The sequence below is a fragment of the Scatophagus argus genome, chromosome 8 (genome assembly GCF_020382885.2).
Source record: "Scatophagus argus isolate fScaArg1 chromosome 8, fScaArg1.pri, whole genome shotgun sequence".
NCBI lineage: Eukaryota > Metazoa > Chordata > Actinopteri > Scatophagidae > Scatophagus > Scatophagus argus.
Window position 1 is genome coordinate 25,918,604 of NC_058500.1, and position 24,124 is coordinate 25,942,727.

Genomic DNA, 24,124 nt, shown 5'->3' on the forward strand with positions numbered 1-24,124 from the left:
GGATGAAGATGGCTCCTTCACTCCAGAAAATCTCTGCTTTGTGGAAAAACCCTTGTCATCACTCATTCCACAACACTGTTACTAAACCCCAAATTAGGAGCTATGTTTCTTCTTTACTGTCATTTAGTGGCACTGAATAGCAAGACTATAGACAAGTCTACATCTATGAATGTGCTGTAATATTCATTGTAAAGAAAAGCTAATAAGAAAGTTAAGCTCCAGGGTTCATTTTCTCCTGTTACTGAGAGCTTTTTTTGTTTTGTTTTGTTTTACAACTCTCTGTTGGTTGTGTCAGAACTGGTTAATGCTGAGCTGCACCTGAGCTGTTAGGGGTATCTGTTGGTCTCAGGTCTGTCAATGCCCACTTGTACTTATCAGCCCCAACATTAAAACCACTGACAGATGAAGTGAATAAAATTAATCATATCTTTACAGTGCAATGTTCTGCATGGAAACCTCCACCATGCTCCTCTTGCTCCTCATGCTGAAAAACCTCATCAGCCACTCCTAAGATGCTTACAGGTATTAAAGATTAAAAGGTAACCAGGTGACCAATTTGCATTGACTTCCCAGCTGGCAAACATATTATCATTGCCTCACAATCATGAAAAATAATAATGTCAACATTTGGTTGATCTATTCATGCACTTGTTTTCTCCTAATCAAAAACCTAATTGACTGCAATTTCTCACCCTTCTTTTTAGCCACCAGCACACCCAAACAGAGCCTCATTTTACAGTGTCTTCACATTCAGTAGGTTCCTCCTGAGGGTAGCACAAGAATGTCAAGAAACTGTTAATTCACTGCAGGACATGAATATGCTCAGCAAAGCTCATGCTCATACTGAGTAATACACTCATTATATTATAATCTGGTCTTATAGTGGAACTACAGGAAAGGTCAAGACATTCCTTTTTTTATACACCTTTCCCCTGGACAGGCTTTCTGCTTATACCACGCTAAAGTCTCCAAACATAGTAAGAATCGATTTCTGGATATTAAGAGATATGGTGAACATGTTTTAATGTTTCCTGCTAGACATCAGCAAATTAATCTTTGTTGTGCCCTAAATCCAATTTATACAGTACATACAACATAGTAATCAAGAATACAACAAAAAAAAGACTAAGAGTCTATAACTATGATTCCCATTCTGTATTTGTGTCTGAAGCCTCTGTCATTCACTCATTTGCTCAACAGTGAGCAGCGGGAAGTAAGTTCACATTTTAGACACTTACAAAGCATCATCATTTCGTGTCATCACTGATAGCTGTAGTTGCAAGTAGTGGGTCATAAACCAAAGTACTGGACAAATTAAAATGTTAACCTGACGATGGCAATCAACGAGAAGAGTGTCAAAGTTATTACAACTCATCCTGAGGGGATCATGAATGTCTGAATCATGACAATCTATCCAATACTTCTTGCGATATTTTAGTCAGACCGACCAGCTGACATCGCCGCCAGTCACGACTAAAAAGTCAACACACTTCTCAATCTTTAATGAAATGTCTTTCCTTTGTGCATCATATTAGTGATAAATACTGTCTATAAACATATATATCAGCTGTGTTTAATATGCTTATTGTGCAATACCATTATACTTCAGTTTGTTATTTTTCCAGTGTAAACACTTGCACTGCACCAAACAGTATTGTCATTATAGCCTGATTATTTTCTCAATTTAATCAGTTAATCGAATGTCAGAGTATTTGCCAATTATTTTTCTGTTCATCACGATGTCAATTTATCAGCCATAAATCATTTTAGCTTCTTGAAACAAATAAAAATATGAGGGTATAATCTAAATGTCCAGTTATGTCATAAAAAACAGCAAGTAATTAGCAAACAGTCCCTCAGGTTTGGATTTACAGCAGGATATGTGCTAGCCACTGTTTCTCTAAATCATATATTCTGTACATCACCTACCACGCCATACCATGGATAACACAAAAATAATCATTTGAAAACAAGTGACTAATGTCTAGACTATTTACAACATTATCCCGAAAAGTCTCACTGCATTTAGAAATTCTGTTCATATTTTAAAAAAAATACTTAAATAAAATATAAAGCACAGACAAAGAACAAGTAAGAAATGTTTGATGCACATATAATGTATGTGTCATTATGGTTGTTACTAATTGATCAACCTAGTCCTTTTAGGAATGACAATGTACCAGGACAATGAACCAGAAACATACTATGCTTTAAAAAAAAAAACTAATAGCGGAGGACTAACATGGATATTTTAGACATTAGCTTCAACAAAACTGCAAACATCCAGTCCTTTCATTTTGCTAACATATGAAATAACTCTTGTTAACATCATCTGACAGTCAATCATACAGTCCTCTTAGCGCTGATACATTCTAACCCCGAACTGACTGAAAGACAGCGATAATGTTACAGGTGCAAAACAATGCTAATGTAATGTAATTAAGAGACTGCTGAAGTATTAAGAAATGTTATTGTATGTCCAGTTTGGAATGAATTAACACGGTCACCAAAAAAACTCCTCCAAGAGCTACTGAGATCTAGTTTAGTCGCAGGTTGAGAGGGGATTTTGCCTGCTTTAGTGCATATATTCCAGTTATTTCACACAAAAAATGTACGGACCAGAATGATACCAATAAGAAAGTACCACTAAATGTGTGAATGAAAATTTCTGTAATGAAGGTAGTAAGATAACCTTTCCTAGTGATATTTTACTATGCTTCAAACTGTGCGCAGTTTTAATTTTGTCAGACAATTTTTTTTAAGCAAACTAACATGCTCTCATCTTACCTTAAGAATGCTACTGCTAGTAAGGATGTCTTGTTCAGTTTCCCCTCACTGTTTCTCCCACCGCGCAACAACTATATAGTTATCAGCGAACATTATGGATCATCTGGAGGACATGGGTGACTTTTTAAACTTCTTCTATACAGATCAACATGGTAAAGTCCTGTAAGGCTCTATCAGGACCTGTGTCCATAAGGTGTTTTTCTCTAGCTTCAACTGTCAATGTTTTTAGGTGTTGTCAATAGTCACTTGTCAATGCCAAATGTTAATGTCACCATTATAGCCCTATAACACAGGTCCTTATTACACCTACAGTATGTATCCAGTCCCATGGATCTGAAGCTGAAGGAAAGCTGATAAAATGTAACATGTTTAAACTTGAGCAAAATACATCTCAGCGGTTTCACTTGCTTAAGAACTGCCTTCCTACTGTACCACAGAGAATGTGTTTATATTTGTGAATGTCCTGTACAGGTTTGGAAATGTCTACATGCTAATAGGAATAGACAGGAGACAAAGACTCAGGACCAGGCTGAATGGAGTCTGGGTTGGAAGGATTGCAGGACGTCCACAGTGGAATCAGATGGTGATGTAGTGCTGTTGCAGCTTCGCCACAAGGAACTCATGGGTTAAATTATGTCTGGTAATTATTCCAACAATCTGAAAGACATGACAAAGTTTGGTGAGACGGACCAAAAGTCACTGTATGTTAGACTGAAACATAACAGCAACATTATTATTTTGAGTTTTCCCTGACCTGTCTATATGCACCTGGGTGAGAATGGTTACACAATAGCATTTCGGTTGTTTACACATCTGCGGACCATAGCTTTATGAATCACAAACTGCAGCAAACAGCATGCCCAAGCTGGGTCAGTGCCAGTGTCCCCTGGAAACACTTCTGTATTTAAAGTGTGGTTCCGTAATGTGTCGAGTGTACTTGCAGAACATTTCCTAAATGCTGCAGCATTATGGTTAAACGGCTTTGTTAATTTGCAGTGCACTGAGCTCTCTCACCCACTACACACTGCTAACATGTACATGTATTACGAATCTGAGAACACAGGTTAGAAACCTGCATGATATGAATACTGATTTATAAAACTATTAGCTGAAGCTATTTCATACTGAAGGAACTACAACTCTTTCCCATGACTACTTACTTCTCCGACTGCATTGACGACAGGTAAGTGTCGCAGGCCCATAGTCCTGAACAGCTGAAATACTTGGGAGGTGCGAGTATTGGGTGACACTGTGTATGGGCATGGGTTCATGTAAGGGGTGACATCCTGGGAACATAAGAAATGTCATCTTTTTTAATCAACTAAGAATTATTATTCATATGTCAAAAAATCTTGCTGAATTTGAAATTTCTGTATTCCACTCAGAAAAATCTCCTCTAACTCAGTGTTGAAATTGGTCTTACCACTATCATACGAGGATTAAGCAGGGCAAGGTCCAAGTCATGGATGTCAGGGTACCGGGGATAATCTTCAGTCATCTCTGCATAGGACAGCCTGGGTTGAGTGGCACTCTTTGATGAACAGAAAGAAGAGTCAGTAGGATGTACATAGCAAATCTGTAACCAGAATGACTCTTACATGTGTGTGTGTGCGCACGTGTGTGTGTGTGTGCATCTTACCGACTGATTCTCAGCATAGCACACCCCTCTGATGAGCAGGTTGACAAGCTGGGAGCGCAAGATGATTCCATGGAAAGTGAGTGGTCTGAAACGTTCCTCCATGGTCCACTCCTCACTGGGAGACTGATCTGGGTACAGGTTGGGATAGGGTGCATACCTGCAAGTGGACAGGTACAATACTGCAATCACAGGAGGGCTCGTTTCAAGAAACACTCATCCAAACTATTATACACTTGACACTGACTGTGTACTGCTATCACATGAATAAATTAAAAGTCAGATTAGCTGATATTCATTGTAACCAGTGATGCTGAGAGAGGATTAACCCAATCCTCTCTCTGCAAGGCTCTGAGTATAAGCAGTCCAGGGCTTATTGATCTTTATAAATTCTTTGCCTGATTAGTCAATTAATATAATCACCAATTTATCTATTTTTCTAGAGATTTGTTTTTTCCTCAAATAACTACAAAAAGCTTGGCTCATTAACATCTCCATATTTTATTTAATCAACATCTAATTTCCCTGCCAGTCAGTGTTGGCTATTGGTCCCCGGTGACAGGGTGGTACCCCGATTTTTACGTGTATAAAGGATACACTGATTTTGTTTCAGTGATTATTTCCATAGTCACTGACCCTTCTTGCCAACAACCAAATTGCTCCCACCAGTGCACAACACTGTTATAGCTGCAAAGCTGTATGTATATTTATAATACGATGTAATCTGTTGGTGTAATGGTCAGGTTCCCCAGTACATTGGTCTATATAGTGTATGTAGTCACAATCAGCTGAATCTCAATATCATCAAAACCAATGAGCTTGTGGTGGACTACAGCACTTCAAATATGGTTGTTGCTGCAAAGAAGCTACAAAATCTAAAACATGGATAACATGGAACATATTCAACCCAGTAGCACACAAAATCTATACAACCAGCACAGCAACTAACTGTCTAGGTAGTTAGAATGCAAAGTCATTTAAGTCCCTGTTGGTGTAATGGTGAGGTGTCCTAATACCTCTGTCTATATAGTGTAAGTTTTTTTTTCATCAGTGTGGCAGGCAGAATGGGAGTGGGAGGGGAACATAACAACAACAAAAAACAACAGTGTGCAAAGTTAGTTTAAGCCACTCTCACTTCTCAGTCATACGTGGTTGTTAAAGTAAACAGAAAATATAAACAACTGAATCGCAACATTAAATAATGTGTGGTTTAATGTTACGTTGCCATAACAGCAATGGTACAAAAATTACTTTTAACACAGTGGGGTCATGAAGAAACGTCTCTGTGTGTGTGTGCCTCATTCACTTACTTGACTTCAGTTAAGAAGCCCTGCTCTCCTCTGCTATACAAAGTACTGCTTGCCTGTTTATTCAAAGTTTATTAATATTGAACATACCCCGTGTACCAAATTCCACACTGCACATCCCAGCTGGTTGCATTCAATTCAATCTCTTTGAGATAGCCATGACCTGGATAAATGAGAATATCCACAGACATGCACACCCCAGCAATACTAGTAAAAGCCAAGTGTGAATTACTTTCAAAAGAATGGCTTTTGAGATACTCAGGGGACACACAGACAGAGTCCTTGTTTTATTTGCCTCACTCTTAGATTATGGCACACGCTTTTCACTTCATATTACTGGTAAGTCTATGCTGCTCTCCAGTGGACAACACTGAAATGTAATATACCTCTTCAGTTTGGTTTCTGTGTCATGGTTTGATTTGAAGGTAGCAAAATTCGTGAAACAATGAAAAAAAATGAAAAACAATTATTAAAAATAAGGCAAGATAAATAAATGAATAAATGCCCTTTTAACAGATGTTTTCATGTGATTATGACTCAGTAAACACAAACAAATAACAAACGTGCTCTGGTCAGGAGACTAAAATTTAACCTTTTGGCCACCAAGAAAAACACTATGTCTGGTGCAAACCCAAACCCAACACACCCAGAACACCATCCCCACAATGAAATGTGGTGGTGGCAGAATCATGCTGTGGGGATGTTTTTCAGCAGCAACTGGGAAACTGGTCAGAATTGAGGGAAAGATGGATGGTGCTAAATACAGGGATATTCTTGAGCAAAACCTCTTTCAGTCTGCCAGTGATTTGAGACTGGGGTGGAGGTTCACATTCCAACACGACAATGACCTGAAGCATACTGCTAAAGCAACACTTGAGTGGTTTAAGGGGAAACATTTAAATGTGTTGGAATAGCCCAGACAAAGCCCAGACCTCAATCCAATTGAGAATCTGTGGTCAGACTTGAAGATTGCTGTTCACCAGTGGAACACATTCAATTCAATTTAATTCTATTTATTTATATAGCACCTTTTACAACCAAAATTGTCTCTAGATGCTTTACAGAGACCCAGAGCCTGAACCCCCGAGCAAGCAGACAGTGGCAAGGAAAAACTCCCTTTTAACAGGCAGAAACCTTGAGCAGGACCCGGCTTGCAAGGGAGAACTATCCTGCTGATAGTCGGCTGGGTGAAGGGGGGGAAAGAAGAGGTAGACAGGACAGAGAGGATGAAAGAGAGAGAGAGAGAGAAACATACATGCAATAAACATCATAAATTACAAAGGACAAACATGACAGGTTGTTATAATTGGAATTCTGAAGATTACGTATTGTATGTATTTGTTTTTTTAACTGATATGTTGTTTAAGTTAGTTATAATATCACTACATAGAAGAATGACATGGGCAGAACACATCCAACTTGAACATGTAACTCCAGTTTTACCTTGAGGAATGGGCAAAAATCACAGTGGCTCAATGTGACAAGCTCATAGAGACTTATCCAACTCGACTTGCAGCTGTAATTTCTGCGAAAAGGTGGCTCTACTCAGTACTGACTTGAGGGGGGTAAATATTTATCCACAGTCAAGTTTTCTTTTCAATTTATTATGTCCTATTTGTTGTTTGCTTCACAATAAAAAATATTCACATCTTCAAAATTGTATTATGTTAATGAAATGACACAAACCCTCAAACAATCCATTTTAATTCCAGGTTGTGAGGCAACAAAACACAAAAAATGCCACGGGGGGTGAATACTATTGCACTGCACTGTATGTTACTTACCTGAGCAAGTGGGACGCTAGGTGGACAGTGGACACTGAATGTACTGAATGTGTGTGGGTGGGTATTTGTGTGTGTGCTTGTACGTCCTACCTTCTCTCTAACATCTGCTGCAGCAGGTCTTCTCTCTCCTCTGCTGGCTCTACCACAGCATTCTGCTCATCACAAACATTCCTTAGTTCACTTGATGGGTATGACTTCATGGACTGGCAGCGCCGCCTCTGTTCCCCCGCACGGGACATCACACTGGATTTCTACTTGCAACCATGAAAAATAAGGTTACTCTGTTTTTGATGTAGAGATCCAGCTCCATTCTAACAGCCACAAATATTATTTTTAATATGTCTCCCAGTTCCAGTGTTAAATGTTCTTTAGAAATTCAAGTTTATTGATCTTTGAAAGTTTGTACATTATTATGCCATTATCATTATATTAGTTGAAAATGGTCTCAAAACGACAATATTATCGTTTATCGCAATAATTTCTGGGACAATTTATCGTCCGGCCAAATTTGTTATCGTGACAGGCCAGCAATGCTGTCTATGTATATAGAATGTGATGCAATTAAAGTCTCTGTTGGTGCAATGGTCAGGTGACCCAATACATTGGTCTATATAGTGTATGCAGTGACAATCAGCTGAAGCTCAATATCATCAAAACCAATGAGCTTGTGGTGGACTACAGCACTTCAAATATGGTTGTTGCTGCAAAGAAGCTACAAAATCTAAAACATGGATAACATGGAACATATTCAACCCAGTAGCACACAAAATCTATGCAACCAGCACAGTTTTAAAGTGGACAACCAAGATTAGTGCCACAAATTCAGTTTCTAACCAAATAATCACAATCTGCCCTTCTGTTCCTGAGCTATAATGAACAGAAACCAATATGATGTCACAGTGAACCTTTGGGATATAAAATGCCATCACCTCATAATTTTATCTTATTAAACACTTGTGTGAAATTTTGTATATTTTATATATTAGTGTATGAATCGAGTTATAGCTACAGAAGTCATTTGTAAGATCACAGTGACCTCTGACAACCAAATTCTAATCAGTCTTTGAATCCAAGTGGATGTTTGAGTATGTATGCTTGTTTTTCCAAATAGTAAACAAATCCTGCAAATTATGCTTTTGATGCTTCAGTCATAAAGTGTACATGGTTGGCAGCATCATTAAAGAGATGCATTTGCTAAAATGTATTCAACCTCCCCCATCTTTATCCAACTCCCTCTGGATATGATGTAAAATGTGTACCTTGAAGCGGATGTTGTTGCTGACCAGGATGTTTCCTTTCATGAAGTCCCGTTCATTCTGCCGGTTTTCAGTGACCACAGGAAAGGCGTGGTACACAGTGGTGCGTAGGATGCTGACTAAAGACTGGACCCGGGTGTGGGGGTAGACATAGGTCAAGTTGGGTTCCATAATATCACTGGCTGTCAGCCTTTGAAAGATGAGGACAAAAATACTCTCAGAGAACAAAAAGACACAGGATGAGCACTGATATTATTTTCATTCTCTTTGAATCTGTAATTGGCAAATGTTTGACCTGAAGCTGATGATATTCAGTGTCAGCACTTACACTTAATGGTAATGTAGTGCAACTCTGGTGAGGTTCAAGGGGTGAGATCAGTAAGAATAAATCATTATGTCAATCTATGATGTGAATACAGCTGTGGAGATAACCTATTATCTATTATATCGTGTATATAAAAATTAAACTCATTTTTATACAGAGGATAAAGCTCCAGCGGTCACCATGTTTACTCTGTGATGGTAGATGTGGTAAATTAGTTACAGACTGGAAATAAATCTGTTGACATTATTTAATCCTTCAGTGTGCACTTACACCATACTGATTCTGCTAAGGATCCACAAATAAGTAATTACAGATAACAGTCACCTTGTTTAAGGGCATAAACTGTACAAATGTCTTATCCGTCACACCATGGTGAAAATCATAGCGTTTGTCTGTATTCTAACTCAAGATGTGTCGGTTTGGTCAAACTTGGCAACACGGAGATGAAGAGGTATGGAGTCAGGTGTAAGCTGCCGCTTTTGGATTGAGACATCAGGAGAGGAATGACAGGAACAGATGGTTCTGAGGGAGTTATTAATGAGGACAGAAGGCTGTATAATTCTACAGGCTGTATAATGCATCACTGTGATTTTGAAGTAAAATCATCAGATGGAACAGATACCTTGCTGCCTTTATGTAACTATAAAAGAAAAAACTTCTGGACTTTCTTCTCTAGACGATTTCTGTTAAGAATAACTGATTAATGTTTATTTTGTCTGTTTCTGTCAGTTTCGTTGTGGAGTCAACTGTTTGAATAATGTAGAATAAAACAGACAAACAAAGCAGGAATAATAGGCTTGGTGTGATTTTGGAGAGGTTTATGTAGGTGTACCTTCACTGAACTGAACTACAGCTTTACATAAAACAGGTTTGTTTGCGTCCTGCACTATCACTGGTTGTGGGCCTTGGGAAATGCAGTCATTCTAGGAACTAAGATAGCAGTACATACCAAACTACGAAAGTGGTACACTGAGGACAAAATGTCAGAAACCACCTGACACACAGAGGGGCACTTTGCACCGCGTGCCTGACCAGACATTGAACCCTTGGTGAGCTTCATTTGTTAAAGATCCGGTGTGTAATTTTTAAGGGAAGATGATCTTAATTCATTACTGTATAATCACCTGTAACTAAGAAGCATTGTGTTTTCATTACCTTAGAATTTATATCTACAGGTCCTCTTCCAGTGTGTCTGCCATGCATCTACAGTAGCCCTAAAAGGACCAACCATACACTGGATATAGAGAGGACCTTTCACCTATTTTGCGTATTTACAGCCACCATTGCGGAGGATAAGACCAAATGTGTTCAGTTATTACAACCACACAATTACAAAGAAAATCTTACTTGTCCATTTCAATCTCAGTCTCCCATTCTAAGAGTGGCACTCCTTTCAGCTGGATATGGATATCATAAATACCCTGGTTGAAGAAATCTCCTGTCCACTTGGCAACCTGATAGTCAAAACAAAAGTATTTATCACAAGAACCACACAGGAAATACATCCTTGTGTCATACTTAACATATCCCCACAACTATTCACTTCTCACCTCAAATAGTGGCTTGAAATCATGTTAATTTAAAAAAAATCACACAGATTGATAGACACAAGCTGACAGCATACCATTAATGTGATCATGATGGGCAGCCCATATGTGATTTCATTGGTGGATTCAATGAGAATGACAGTCAGACTGATGGTCATTCTGACCACGCCTCCAAGGAAGGCAGCAGCTCCAATGAGGGCAAAGGTGCCGCTGTAGATGTCCATTCCCAGTTCACTAGAAGTAGAAGTTATACAATAAGACAAGACAAGCCAACTTTATTTGTATAGCCCATTTTTACAAGCAGTTTGTCTCAAAGGGCTTTAGATAGATAGACAGATCGAGAGATGACTTTATTCATCCCCGAGGGGAAATTAGGTAACATTACATAACATCATAGCAACATCCTCTGCCCTTAGACCCTCACATCGACTAAGGAAAACTGTGTGATGAGGAGAATGAGAAACAATAGTGGAATGTGTGTGGTGAAGTGCATAAAGACTTGAGTTAACAGGCTCCCTAAGATAGCAGATGTGTAATAACATTCATTACTGTAAGCTGAGAGGACCCCAAAACAGAAGAATCATTCAGTCAGCAGATTAAAGTAGTGGTTCAATATTTTGTGTCTCTGCCCTCTGTCCAAAGTTCAAAAATATATCTACCAATTCCACTCAAAGCATAGCTTCCAACTGGACTTTTCTTTCATATGTGAAATGTAAACCTTTTCTCCCACACTGTTTGACAACCTGACCTATAAAATGTTATGTTCAAACATGAAGAATTAATTTTTGGGCTAAATGGGGGCAGAAGAACTCTGTCACAAGTTAAACCTTATAAGGTTTATTATAGAAATACACAGTTCTCTGGGTAATACGTCAGCAAACATTTATCCACCAGGTGCACAGCAACATGATAATTCATTTGGAAAGTTCAATACTCACTCTTTTATATCTCTGTTCTTGGTCTCTACTAAGACCTGAGGGACATATCTGGCAGTTTAACTTGATTCACCAGATGTCACCAGTTGGTCTGCTGCTGAGCAGAGTGTACAGTGTGTTTATTAAGGCTTTTCAGCCTGATGCTGCTGATGAGAGTGCTGAATAAACGTGCAATTACGAAACTATAATAGCTAAAGAGGGCCACAGGGCTATGGAATTGGATGATGATTCTGTTACTAACATTACAAAGTTAGCATAAAAAATGTAATAGCGGATGTGTCAAGAAAAAATATGAAGTCTTTTGGGCTGCATTACATTACACTAATACATTAAGTGGATTTTTATATGATTGTTTTAAAATCCTGTAACAATCAGTCACTGTCACAGTTAATTAGAAAGATAATTTGACAGATTCACTTTACTTTTACTTTTGTTTTAACTTTACTTGTTTTGATATTTGTGATATCCATTGGGAATTGGGGATAGCCAAGACACAACTGTTCTTACACTTTGAGGATGTTGGCAACCAGACGTCCAAAAGCTGCCCCACAGAGCAGTGAGGGAACAAAGAGACCGCTGGGCACAAACACACCGTAGGTCCAACAGGCCAACAGGAAGTACAGCAGGAAGAAAACTGACAGTGTTACAGGGCTGAAGGTACCTAACAGAAAGAACAGAGGGCAGGTATAACCATGTATAATATATCTGAAACTGAGCAATATGAAGCTGAGGATTTGTCATTATATCACAATTCGGTGGTTTCCAGGCATGGGTAGGATACCCATTTCATCACCGTCACTGGTGTCACGTTCTGCCACGGACTTTACTATACCAGCATTACTGTAATAAATGTTTTAATATAATGTAAAGTCTGAAACAAGCAGAGGATTTATTAGTTAAACTTTAAAATATACAGTAGTTTAACATAAAAAATACATTTAGAATTTAGAATACATTTTGCAATAAAAGAATATATTAAAAAAACAACTAGGCTAAATGTAAACACCTGTTCCTGTTTTTTCCTCTTTCAGAGTGATTTTTCGTTGTAACTTTCATAGTATTTGTGTTTATTTCGTTCTGCCTTGTCCAGGATGCAATAAATAAAGTCTGCGTTTATTATTACCTGCTCTGCGTCTGAGTCCTACTGAGTCTGAATCTGACACAGTCTGTGGAATGATAGCCCCAGCCCCATGTAAGACAGATTTCTGCTGTGTGATAGGTTGTTTATTTATCCATAACAAGGGAAAATGTCTTAAGCTTAACACTGTTATCATTCCTGGATCCCCGATCAAGACAGTTTTATTGGCCTGCCCTATAATGCCATCACCCAAAAAACAAATACCATGTTATGAACTAAGGTCATACTGCCTTTACTGTCAGACTGGTATAAATGGAACTGCTTTAAGCTGGTTCAAGTCCTATCTATGAGACAGACATCACTTTGTACTTGTAAATCACAACTCGTCCATGCACACTAAGGTTAGCCATGGTGTTCCACAAGGTTCTGTGCTTGGCCCGATCCTATTCACAATCTATATGCCCCCACTAGGCAATGTGATCAGAAAGCACTCTATAAATTTTCACTGTTGCTGATGACACCCAACTGTATTTATCAATGAAGCCAGATCAGTGATCAGCAATCAGCTAATACAACTGCAATCCTGTGTTGCAGATATTAAGTCCTGGATGACCCACAACTTTCTTCTGTTGAACTCAGACAAAACTGAGGTTCTACTAGTTGGTCCAAAACATCTTAGACAATCTTTAGCTAATGATATAGCCTTTCATAACGGACTAGCTCCTGCCTCTAGCACCATTGTAAAGAACCTGGGTGTTAGCTTTGATCAGGACTTGTCTTTCAACACTCAACACACATAAAGCAAATCTCGAGGACTGCATACTTCCACCTTCGTAACATTGCAGAAATCAGGCATGTCCTTTCCTTAGATGCTGCTGAGAAGCTCATCCATGCTTACCTCTAGGCTGGATTACTGTAACTCCCTAAATAGTCCCTCAGGACTCTGCAGCTCATTCAGAACTCCGCAGCTCGTGTCCTGACTAAGACTAAGAGGCGTGACCACATCAACTTTATTTATTAGCAGTATATATATTTTTAAATACACATACTGAATTTGACTTCTGCATTTAACCCATCCTTAGTTGAACACACATGCAACACCCGGCAAATTACATGCAGTGAAACACACACAGGAGCAGTGGGCAGCGTCAAGCGCCCGGGGAGCATATTGGGGGGGTTACGTGCCTTGCTCAAGGGCACATCAGCCGGCTAATGGGGGGGGCTTTTTTTCCGCATTAATCACTCCACCACACCCAAATTTTTCCTGCCCGTCCGGTGGGGGAATCGAACCGGTGACCCTCCAATCACAAGCCGCTTCTCCAACCTCTAGGCCACGGCTGCCCCCAAATCCCCCCCCCCCACATTTCATCTGTGCTGGCCTCTCTACATTGGCTTCCAGTAAAATTTAGAGTAGAAGATCCTCCTCTTAACCTACAAAGCTGGCACCATCATATATCACTGATCTCATTGAACCATATCAACCCTCTAGGGTGTTGCGTTCCTTAGATTCAGACTTACTGGTAATACCACGAATCTCCAAATGTAAATATGAAGCCAGGGCCTTCATGTATCAAGCTCCTCTCCTGTGGAACCTATTACTAGCCTCAGTTTGGGCGGCAGACACCCTCTCTATGTTTAAGAGTAAACTTAAAACCCTCCTTTTTGACAAAGACTAAAGTTAGACCAACCCCTAGTTACGCTGCCATAGGTTTAGATTGCTGGGGAAGATCCTCAGACACCGAGCTTTCAGAGCAGGGGGACTCACTCATGTCCCATCACCTGTACAGTACTAACTCGCCTTCTCCCCCAGAGCTCTTGTGCTCCATCTTTTCTCACTTCAGCACTTCCAGAGCATGTTGCTGGATCCAGAATCTCCTACCCCGCCCTCCTGAGGCCTGGTACCACTGCTGGATCCTGAGCCCTCTATGGCCCTGCCTACTGCACTGATAGTGATCCTGTTGCTCCTGCTCTGCACTGTTCACTCTATCCTCCCTATCTGTCCTCTCTCCCTCTCCTTTTTCTCTCCATCTCCCTGTCTCTCCTCTCCCTCCCAGGTGGTCACCGCAGAAGGCTGTCCACACTGAGTCTGGTTCTGCTCGAGGTTTCTGCCTGTTAAAAGGAAGTTTTTCACAGAGCTGTTAAAATGTGTATGTGCTCATCTCACCATCCTGGTGGAAGAGCTGATGGATGGCAACCTCCTGTGGGTTGAACAACAACGTGGCCATGTCATTGTATGTCTTGTTGGTGCAGAAGAACTGACGGATAGTTGAGTTGATTCCATCACTGCTAGACAGCTGAAACCAAAACCAAAACTCACAACTTAACATGAGATTGTATATATACAAACACAAAAAACAGAAGAAGACAGTAGTACAATGTAGCAATTCCAAGCAACGGAAAAATACTAAGGCGCTGAAAGAAGAGCTAGAAAAGACGTGAAGAGGATCTTGTTATACACACACACATCCCCAGCATGTACTGGGCAGAGCCCCGTCCCAGGTCCACCATTAAGAAAGTCCAGCAGTGGCTCCACTTCCTGAGGAATCTGAGGAAAGCCCATCTTCCTCCCGACATCCTCACCACATTCTACAGGGGGACCATTGAGAGCATCCTATGCAGCTGCATCACTAAATGGTATAGTAACCGCAGCAGATCCCATCAATTACTCATCATCAAGATCATCGGGATCTCTCTCTCTCTCTCTCTTCCCCATCAAGGACACCTACACCACACACTTCATCCCTGCACACCCATAACACAAACTGTTCACTCACTCTCACTCTGTTGTCCGGGAAAAGATACTGATGCATTCAACTCTTCAAACCAGACTGTGCTACAGCTACTTCCCCCAAACCATAAGACTCCTCAATTCTCAGAGGCTGGACTGAGGTCACTACGCAACACAACACGCACACGGTCACCTTATACCTCGTAATGTTTAGAGTAACTGTTCTACGTGCACTTTATACTGTTGACACCGTTTATAATACTGTCCCTACCAGCACCTCATGGCTGTCTCAACGGGACCAAGGTCTGGTCATTGCTGCTCCTTGTGTTTTTTCTTCAATTCTTTTGCACTGTGTACAGTTATTATAGGTGTATTTAAATTCTAGTGTAGCACCAGGTCCCTGGAGACATGCTGTCTCGTCTCGTCTCACTGTTCACTGTTACTGTAAACAGCTAAAATGACCTGACTCTTGACTTGAAGATCAAAGCAGGCAACACAAAACACAACCTGTTTATTCAAAACATATTCAAACTCAGCACTGACATTTTCAAAGAAGTGCTCCTGAAAAGTTCTAATTCAATATACAGATCAATTCTGTCCAAGCACGTTTGAGTTTAATCTATCCATAACATAATTAATCAATCTAAAAAACTGTAACAGTTAGTTGCTAGCATCCTCGCAAGGTATGCTCACGTGAATAATGTGAAGTGCAACTGAATGATGCATCTCTACTGATCTTTGGACAGTGACAGCCTTACACTGAATACCAATGAGGATACTGAATGGAGGGTGTGGTACTGAATTCAGATCAGCACAGTGTGTGATGCTGACAGCCACTACCTACGTGAGGTCGCTAGTCAAGTTTTTTTTTTTACAGATCTGCATGATTCACGTGGGTAGCATTTTCAGATCAGCAATACATAATTCCCTGAACTGAAAGATTAAATTGGTTGACCACTGTGCTAGGTATTGAAATAACTGAGAAAAAAGCTGCTACCTACCGTGATGTTATGGATTGTTGGGGAGGACAGTTCACGACATTCACCCAACAACATGGAAGCCATGAATATTACGACAGTTGTCACCATTGCAACCAGCAGACTCTCTAGAACTCTGGAAAAGAAACCAGATACAATTCCGTATTACATGCATGAAAGAGAATTTGTGTCACATTTTCAAATACTTCCTTTCGAAAGTTTAACAGATTTTTAAGATAACTGATCGACAGTGATGATAATTTCTCCATTTGAATAATCACGTAACAATCACCTGATAAACTTGGCCTTCGGGTGGACGTGTCTGATGCGGTACTTAGCCAGACTCTTGTTCAGGCAATTGAACAGTGCTCCCAGCAGGCCACCCACCACCCCCATCATAACAAAAAAGGCCAGGTCCACTGCTGTCCACAGGTGGCAGTTCTTATCTCCATCTGGACACTGGTTTGCAAGGAGTGTTGCATTAGGGTTAAATGGACACATTACTGTACTAACGTTATTTCAGAATGACAACGAAATACTAAAGACAAAAGGTATCACTGGACAATCAATCAAACATTAAAAGTTCTAAAAGGTTTTGAGTAATTGCAGAAATATAGAGAGATGAGTTGGTCCTGGATGATGGGAACAGAAGGCTGGAGTTTAGAGGCTTCAGGAAGAATTATTGCAGGGGAGAAGGTGGTTTGGGTGTGTGTGTGTGTTTTATGAAAAAACACAGTATTAAGATTATCTGTACAAAAATTAAATTAAAAAATAAAGGGGTAGAAAATATACATATAAAAATATATTTTGAGACAAATGAAGAGATAACTTCAGTGATAGATACTTTACCTTGAACTCTCCAAAATTGAGCAGGCCAGGCAGCTGAAAAGAGCCCCACTTGTTAAAACTGATCCCGGAACGGAAGAAGTTGAGGGTGAAAGCAGCTGACATGGAACAGAAGAGCTGAAATAAAATGAAGAAGCAAAACAGTTATCTTAGTGGTTAGTAATGTCACTCACTCATCAACTGTGTGGGGGCATATGTATCTGCAGAGACCTTGCCCTCTGCCCCTGTTTCCTTATTGTCTTAATACTTGGCTGTGTCAGGATATTTCTGGGCACGAGCCTTTATGCAGCACTGTGCCCCCAGCCAATAATAGCACAAGGTTGGGAATCCATGAAAATGTAGCAGCAAGATCACAGCTCTCTCCATTTCTCCAGGGTCTCTCTCCTCTGCTCTCTGCCATAAAGAGCTGTAGTCTGTCATAAAGAGCTGCAGGTCACAACAGAGATGCGTAGCAACAGCAATAATACTAGAAGTATTGGAACTATACAGAGCATCCGGAAAGTATTCACACTACTTCGCTTGGTCCACATTTTGTTATGTTACAGTCTCATTCCAAAATTGATTAAATTAAATTTCTCCCTCAAAATTCTACACAAAATATGTCATGCTTGCTTGATTAAAAAACAAAAAATGTAACATGTACGTAAGTATTTATTTCTGTTGATGGCCACCCTTCCTGGTAAGATAATATTGGCAAGCGACTTAAATTGTGCTTTAGACCTGAAGCTTGATTGCTCGTAAGGGACAGATACATCCCACTCTCAAACAAGGAAAAAAATACAATGCATGAAAGACCTGAACCTCTGTGATCCATGGAGGGCTCAAAACCCCAATAAAAGGGAATTCTAATGCTACTCAGCAGTATTTAAAACCCACTCCCGAATAGATTATTTTTTAATTTCCTCATGCTATCCAGTATAACTAATAGTATATATGATAGTATTGTTTTGTCAGATCATGCCCCAACCTCACTATTTCACAATGTGGAACAAGTGAATAGATGCTCTACTAATTGGCACTTACACCCTAAATGGATACAAGATTCTGACTTTATAAAATTTGTAAGAAAACACATTGATCTCTACTTCTCAATAAATATGAATCAAACAACTGCAGCCAATAGGTGGGTAGCTTTTAAAGCATATATTAGAGGACAAATGATAAGCTTCACCAGCTCTGAACTTAACAAATTCAAACAGACAATGAATGAATCAGACACTAAAATAGAGCTGGTAAATCAAAACAGTTTTCTGAATGGATTGGCCTTTCCCTGTATTTCTGAGGGTACAAAAATTGAACTGGAGAGGGAATTAACTCTCTAATGCCAATACAAACATGAGAGGAATTAAGGCTTCGGGTCCCGATGGGCTTCCGATAGATATTTACAAGCAATTTAAAGCAAAATTAATAGCCCCATTATTAGATGTTTCTTTGGAATCCTTTGAAACAGGTTGCCTCCCTGCTTCATTACGTAGTGCTCTGATCACTCTCATTCTGAAACCAGGCAAAGCATCAACCGAAAGTGGTTCTTACAGACCCATATCACTTTTAAATCCAGATTCAAAGATTATAGCTAAGGCTCTGGCTATGAGAATGAAGAGGGTTCTACCAGCATTATACATGGAGATTAGAATGGTTTTGTGTAAAAACGTCAGGGGTTCCACAATGTGAGGAGAGTTCTTAATATAATCCACAAATGAGTCCCCTGATACTGCAATACTATCACTTGATGCGGAAAAGGCGTTCGACCGAGTCGAGTAGCCCTATCTACTCAGTTGTTGTTGTTCGATCAATTTGGTAGTATCTCTGGGTTCAAAGTGAACAAAGAAAAGTCATCTATTATGTTTTCAAATGTAAAAGAGAGGAAGAAACCAGTAGTATCCCACCCATTTGTGAATGCCACAGAGGGATTTAAATATTTGGGTATCAGAATAACCCCAAAGATAAGTAATCTTAGCTCAGCCGATTATGAGCCTATGGTAGTAGAGGTGTCGGAAGAGATCACTAGATGGATAACACTGTCACTCTCTTTACTGGGAAGAATAAACACAGTAAAGATGACTATATTACCTAAATTTTTATATATATATATTTTTTTCAGTCAATGCCGCTGGGCTCTTCTCCTTCTTTTTTTCCTAAGATCAGAAAGCTTCTTTCTAATTTCATATATATAAATAGGAAGCCAAGAATCAGGCTCTTCCTCTTATATTTACCATATAATAGGGGAGGGCTACAGTTGCCAAATCTAGAATGGTATTATTGGGCTGCTCAGCTGAGGACCACAATGTTTTGGTTTTCGAAAGATATTTTCTTGCCCTGGTTAGAAACTGAAAAAATGTCCTCAAAGGGTTTGTCACTGAATAGCTCTCTATGCTCAGCATCCTTTAAAACATTAAAGAAAAGTACTACTAATCCTTTTGGAAAAAACACTATTGTTGTTTGGCATGAAGTACAAAAAATGTTGGATTACTCTCTAGGGTTGTCCTGTTTCTCCCGAATCTGGGGTAATGAACACTTCGCCCCGACTAAGAATAACATGGGTTTTAAAATGTGGTTGAACAAGGGCATAGTGACACTACAGGGTGTATATGAGGATTATTCTCTAATGTCATTCAATGAGTTGAAGGCAAAGTTTGATATACTGCAGAAACACTTCTTTAAGTGTTTACAACTTAGAAGTTTTATTCTACAATTCAGTGCAACAACCCCCATTCTCCATGTTAAAAACTCATGTTACAAAAAACTGCTTTGGTAAAAGACTGGTCTCCTGGTTTTATAAAATGTTGGTTGAAAACCATAAGGAAGCGGATATGCGACTTACAAGAAGATATTTCACTTACTGAATGATTTTAAAAACACACACTCAAACCATTAACACTCAATTGAGAATGATACAATTTAATTGGATAATGCAAACATAGTTTGAATTTTACAACATTTGGAAGATATTTCCATGGGAACCTGCGAGTCGAGTAAGCACAAGGACTCCAGGGAAGAATTTTGAGTTTGTAACATGCATTAATGGGACATAAATGTGTGCAGAAGGAGAGGAAAAGAGAGCTCAGTGCGACATGGGAGATCCCCCGCCAGTCTAAGTCTATAGCAGCATAACTAGGGGCTAGCCTGGCTGGTCGGGGCATTATATGTGAGGAGAAGAATTTTAAACTCTATCCTGAATTTTACAGTCAGCCAATGTAGAGTAGCCAGCACGGGAGAAATATGATCTCTAATGTTGGTTCTTGTGAGCAATCGTGCAGCAGTGTTTTGGATTAGCTGGAAAGTCTTTAGAGACTTAATGGGACAACCTGATAAAAGGGAGTTACAAAAATCCAGCCTGGAAATAATAAATGTATGGACTAATTTTTCTGCATCTATCTGACTCTGACTGAATGTGCCTAATTTTTGCAATACTGTGGAGGTGAAAGAATGCAGTCTTTGTGTTATGTGTGAGTTATAGGACATGTCCTGATCAAAAATAACTCCTAGATTCCTTACAGTGGAGCTTGTGGCCAAGGCTAAGCCATCTAGCGCTGCTATATCATTGGATAATTGGTTTCTAAGGTGTTAAGGCCCCAAACTTCAGTTTTGTCGAAATTTATAGTTGAAAATGTCTGAAGTTTGGCTAGCTGATGTGTTTCATCTAGTTTTATTAATACAATACAAGTACAATTATTTGTCATCTGAATAACAGTGAAAATTTTTGAGTGTTTTCTAATAATATCACCAATGGGGAGCATATAAAGGGTGAATAGTACTGGACCAAGCACAGAACCTTGGGGAACTCTGTGACTAACTTTTGTGAGTATGGACAATGCATCATTAACATGAACAAATTGAGATCGATCTCATAAATAGGACTGAAACCAGCTTAATGCAGCTCCTTTAATGCCAATTAATCTGTGTAGTAATTTAGAATGGTCAATGGTGTCAAATGCAGCACTATGGTCTAATAGTACAAGGACAGAGATAAGTCCCTCGTCTGATGCAAGAAGAAGGTCTTTTGTGACTTCAAGCAATGTGCTATGATGAGCTCAAAAGCCACACTGAAAATCCTCAAATAAACTATTACTATGTTGAAAGTCATGTAGCTGACTGGTGACTGTTCTCTCATGGATCTTGGAGAGAAATGGAAGATTAGAGGTCTACAGTTTCTTAAAACCTCTGGGTCAAGTGTGTGCTTTTTAAGCAGAGGCCAGACTCTTGTTAACTACAGATAATTTAGAGGACTGGGGTACATCGTGGGCAGTCGTGGATCAGCGGTTAGGGTGTCGGACCTGTAACCGGTGGATCGCTTGGTTCGATTCCCCGTACCGGTGTCCATGGCTGAGGTACCCTTGAGCAAGGTACCTAACCCCCACTGCTCCCCGGGCGCTGCACGCGGTCGCCCACTGCCCCGGGTTTGCTGTGTGTGCACGTCACTTGGGTGGGTTAAATGCAGAGCACGAATTTCATTGGAGTGAGTTCCCTCCAATGACAAAATATGTCACTTTCATCTTTCATCTTTCATCATCTTACATGGCCTGTTATTAGGGACAGATTGATCATATCTAATAGAGTGGCGCTAAGTAAGAGTAAAACGTTCTCCAACTGCGTGCAGAGAGTGGGGCCTCATCTCTCCACAGTCCTCAGCCTCAACATCAGCTCTCCACAGGGTTGTGTACTGAGTCCTCTGCTCTACACTCTGTACACCTACGACTGTATCACCACCCACCCAGACAACATCATCATTAAAATTCGCAGACAACACCACTTTAGTGGGTTTCATCTCTGGAGGCTGGTGGTGTGGTGTGCAGATAACAACCTGGTCCTCAACACCTCCAAGACAAATGAGGTGATTGTGTTATTCAGAAGCAGGAAGACTAATCTGCATACCATCTGCATAAACGGGGAGTGTGTGGAGAGGGTGCCCAGCTTCAAGTTCCTGGGTGTGCACATGAACACAGACCTTAAATGGAGCTCTAACACCTCGGCGGTCGTGAAGATGGCCCAACAGTGGCTCCCCATTCTCAGGATCCTCAAGAGGATCAACTTGAAGAGGAAGCTACTGACCATCTTCTACTGCTGCTCCATTGAGAGTGGGCTAATGTACTGTATCTCTGTGTGGTTCTCCAACTGCACCATGGCACACAAAAAGGCAATACAGAGGGTTATTAAGACCGACCAGAAGATCATCGGCCACCTTCTCCCCTCCCTACAGGACCTCCACAGCACCCGTTGTCTCTGGAGAGCACGCAGCATTCTGAGAGACAGTACACACCCAGGACACCAGGTGTTTGAGCTGCTGCTCTCTGGCAGATGTTTCAGGCTGCTAAAAACACAGACTAACAGACTGAGGGACAATTTTTACAACAGGGCCATTGTCCTGTTAAATAAAAACATCTGACACTCTTATGTGTCATTCCATCCACGGCCAAGACACATATGCAATAATTCTTTATCTACACAACAACTGTGCAATAACGTGCAATATTTGGTTTTATCTAATCCTAACATGTGCAATATTTTGTTCTATTTTGTTCTATCTTGTTTTTATAGTGTATATAGTATCTCTTTTTTAGTTAGTTATTTATGCCTTGCTTAGTTAGTTATTTATTACTTATTCGATACTTTTGCACAGAGGAGAGAACTGTACCCCAATTTCGTTGTGCTGATTCATACTGTACGAATGTACAATGACAATAAAGAGTGAGTTAAGAGTTAACAGAAAAATGTCTTAACCTTCTTGGTGTTCCTTGGGTAATCTGACTTACCACTTTCCAAGTAAGGGCCTGGTTCCAGAAAGAGGAGCCTTCCTCCAAACTGAAGAGTGTGCCACCAATGGGGGCACCAAAGGCAGCAGCTACTCCAGCTGCAGCACCCGCTGACACAAAGTCTCGCTTGTCCCTGAAGAACAGTAAAGACAACATGATGACCTATGCTTGACAATACTGTACTTTGACTTCAACAGAAGCAATGTGTAGCATTTCTCTGTAAAGAATGTGTACCACAGCCACACCTGTCACTGCGGAAGAAGGGAAAATCAAATTTGATCCTTCTGAAAGTGATGCTCTGAAACTGATAACAGGGAGAAAACATCTAATGAGCAAACACACAAGCCATTTGAGTAAAATTCATCAGTGGTTGGATAATTTAACATTCAATCATTTTTGCAACCAAATCAAACTAGATCCAGTGAAATCATATTAAATTCTGTCAAATCAAATAATGGTATAGTAATATCAATATGAGTCAAGTTGAGCTGTGCTGAGTCAAGCATTGTCCTGTCAATCTAAATTAGTTCATATATAAGGAGTCAAGTTCAAGTGTCTATGTCATGGGATGTTTAATTACTGACAAAAAATATGAACATGCTTTTAGTCAAAAGGGTTTTTTTCGTGTGCAGTGTATTCACATGGTCATTTCTCTGAATGTGTACATCAGTTGACTTTTCCATTTTCCATGGGGCTGTCTCCATCTTAGTTTTGTATTTCTATGGGTATATTCTGTAGTGCACTGAATGTCACCCTTGTTTTTAATACAAAAATTACCTTAAGTGTTTCTGTGCTGATAGATAGATAGATAGATAGATAGATAGATAGATAGATAGATACTTTATTGATTCTAAGGGAAATTCAAGAAGAAGAAGAAGAAATAGAGAGACAGCAACACAAAGATGGAATTTCACACTGAACAAACTGTAAGTTCAGAGGACACCTGCTGATTTGTGTAAGCCAGACTGATGAGGTCTTTTATTGTATTCAGCTATTTACACCCACACACAGACACACACACTTTAAGTTGTTTTGAGGATGTGTGGTGGTGTACCTGAGGAAGGCCAGCTCCCACTACGGCTCCACAGTGTATCATTGGTCCTTCTTTCCCCACAAACAGACCTGAGTGGACACACATTGAGTCAGAGGTCCATCCACCAGCTCATCA

General features: G+C 40.0%; 1 protein-coding gene across 1 annotated transcript in view; it reads right to left on the reverse strand.

The window, feature by feature from the left end:
• Positions 1-998: 998 nt before the first annotated feature.
• The window catches only part of clcn6 (chloride channel 6), a 29,453-nt gene continuing 6,327 nt past the window's right edge, over positions 999-24,124 (reverse strand). Inside the window, exons 8-23 of the mRNA XM_046396776.1 lie at positions 24,011-24,078; positions 23,202-23,260; positions 22,957-23,089; positions 17,210-17,323; positions 16,653-16,819; positions 16,385-16,496; positions 14,820-14,949; positions 12,085-12,238; positions 10,720-10,876; positions 10,443-10,549; positions 8,774-8,960; positions 7,605-7,765; positions 4,427-4,583; positions 4,211-4,318; positions 3,948-4,073; positions 999-3,444 (exon numbers count right to left, since the gene is read on the reverse strand). Of these exons, the coding sequence (XP_046252732.1) occupies positions 3,364-3,444; positions 3,948-4,073; positions 4,211-4,318; positions 4,427-4,583; positions 7,605-7,765; positions 8,774-8,960; positions 10,443-10,549; positions 10,720-10,876; positions 12,085-12,238; positions 14,820-14,949; positions 16,385-16,496; positions 16,653-16,819; positions 17,210-17,323; positions 22,957-23,089; positions 23,202-23,260; positions 24,011-24,078 (2,021 nt within the window). The 3' untranslated portion in view covers positions 999-3,363. The remainder of the gene's footprint in view (positions 3,445-3,947; positions 4,074-4,210; positions 4,319-4,426; positions 4,584-7,604; positions 7,766-8,773; positions 8,961-10,442; positions 10,550-10,719; positions 10,877-12,084; positions 12,239-14,819; positions 14,950-16,384; positions 16,497-16,652; positions 16,820-17,209; positions 17,324-22,956; positions 23,090-23,201; positions 23,261-24,010; positions 24,079-24,124) is intronic.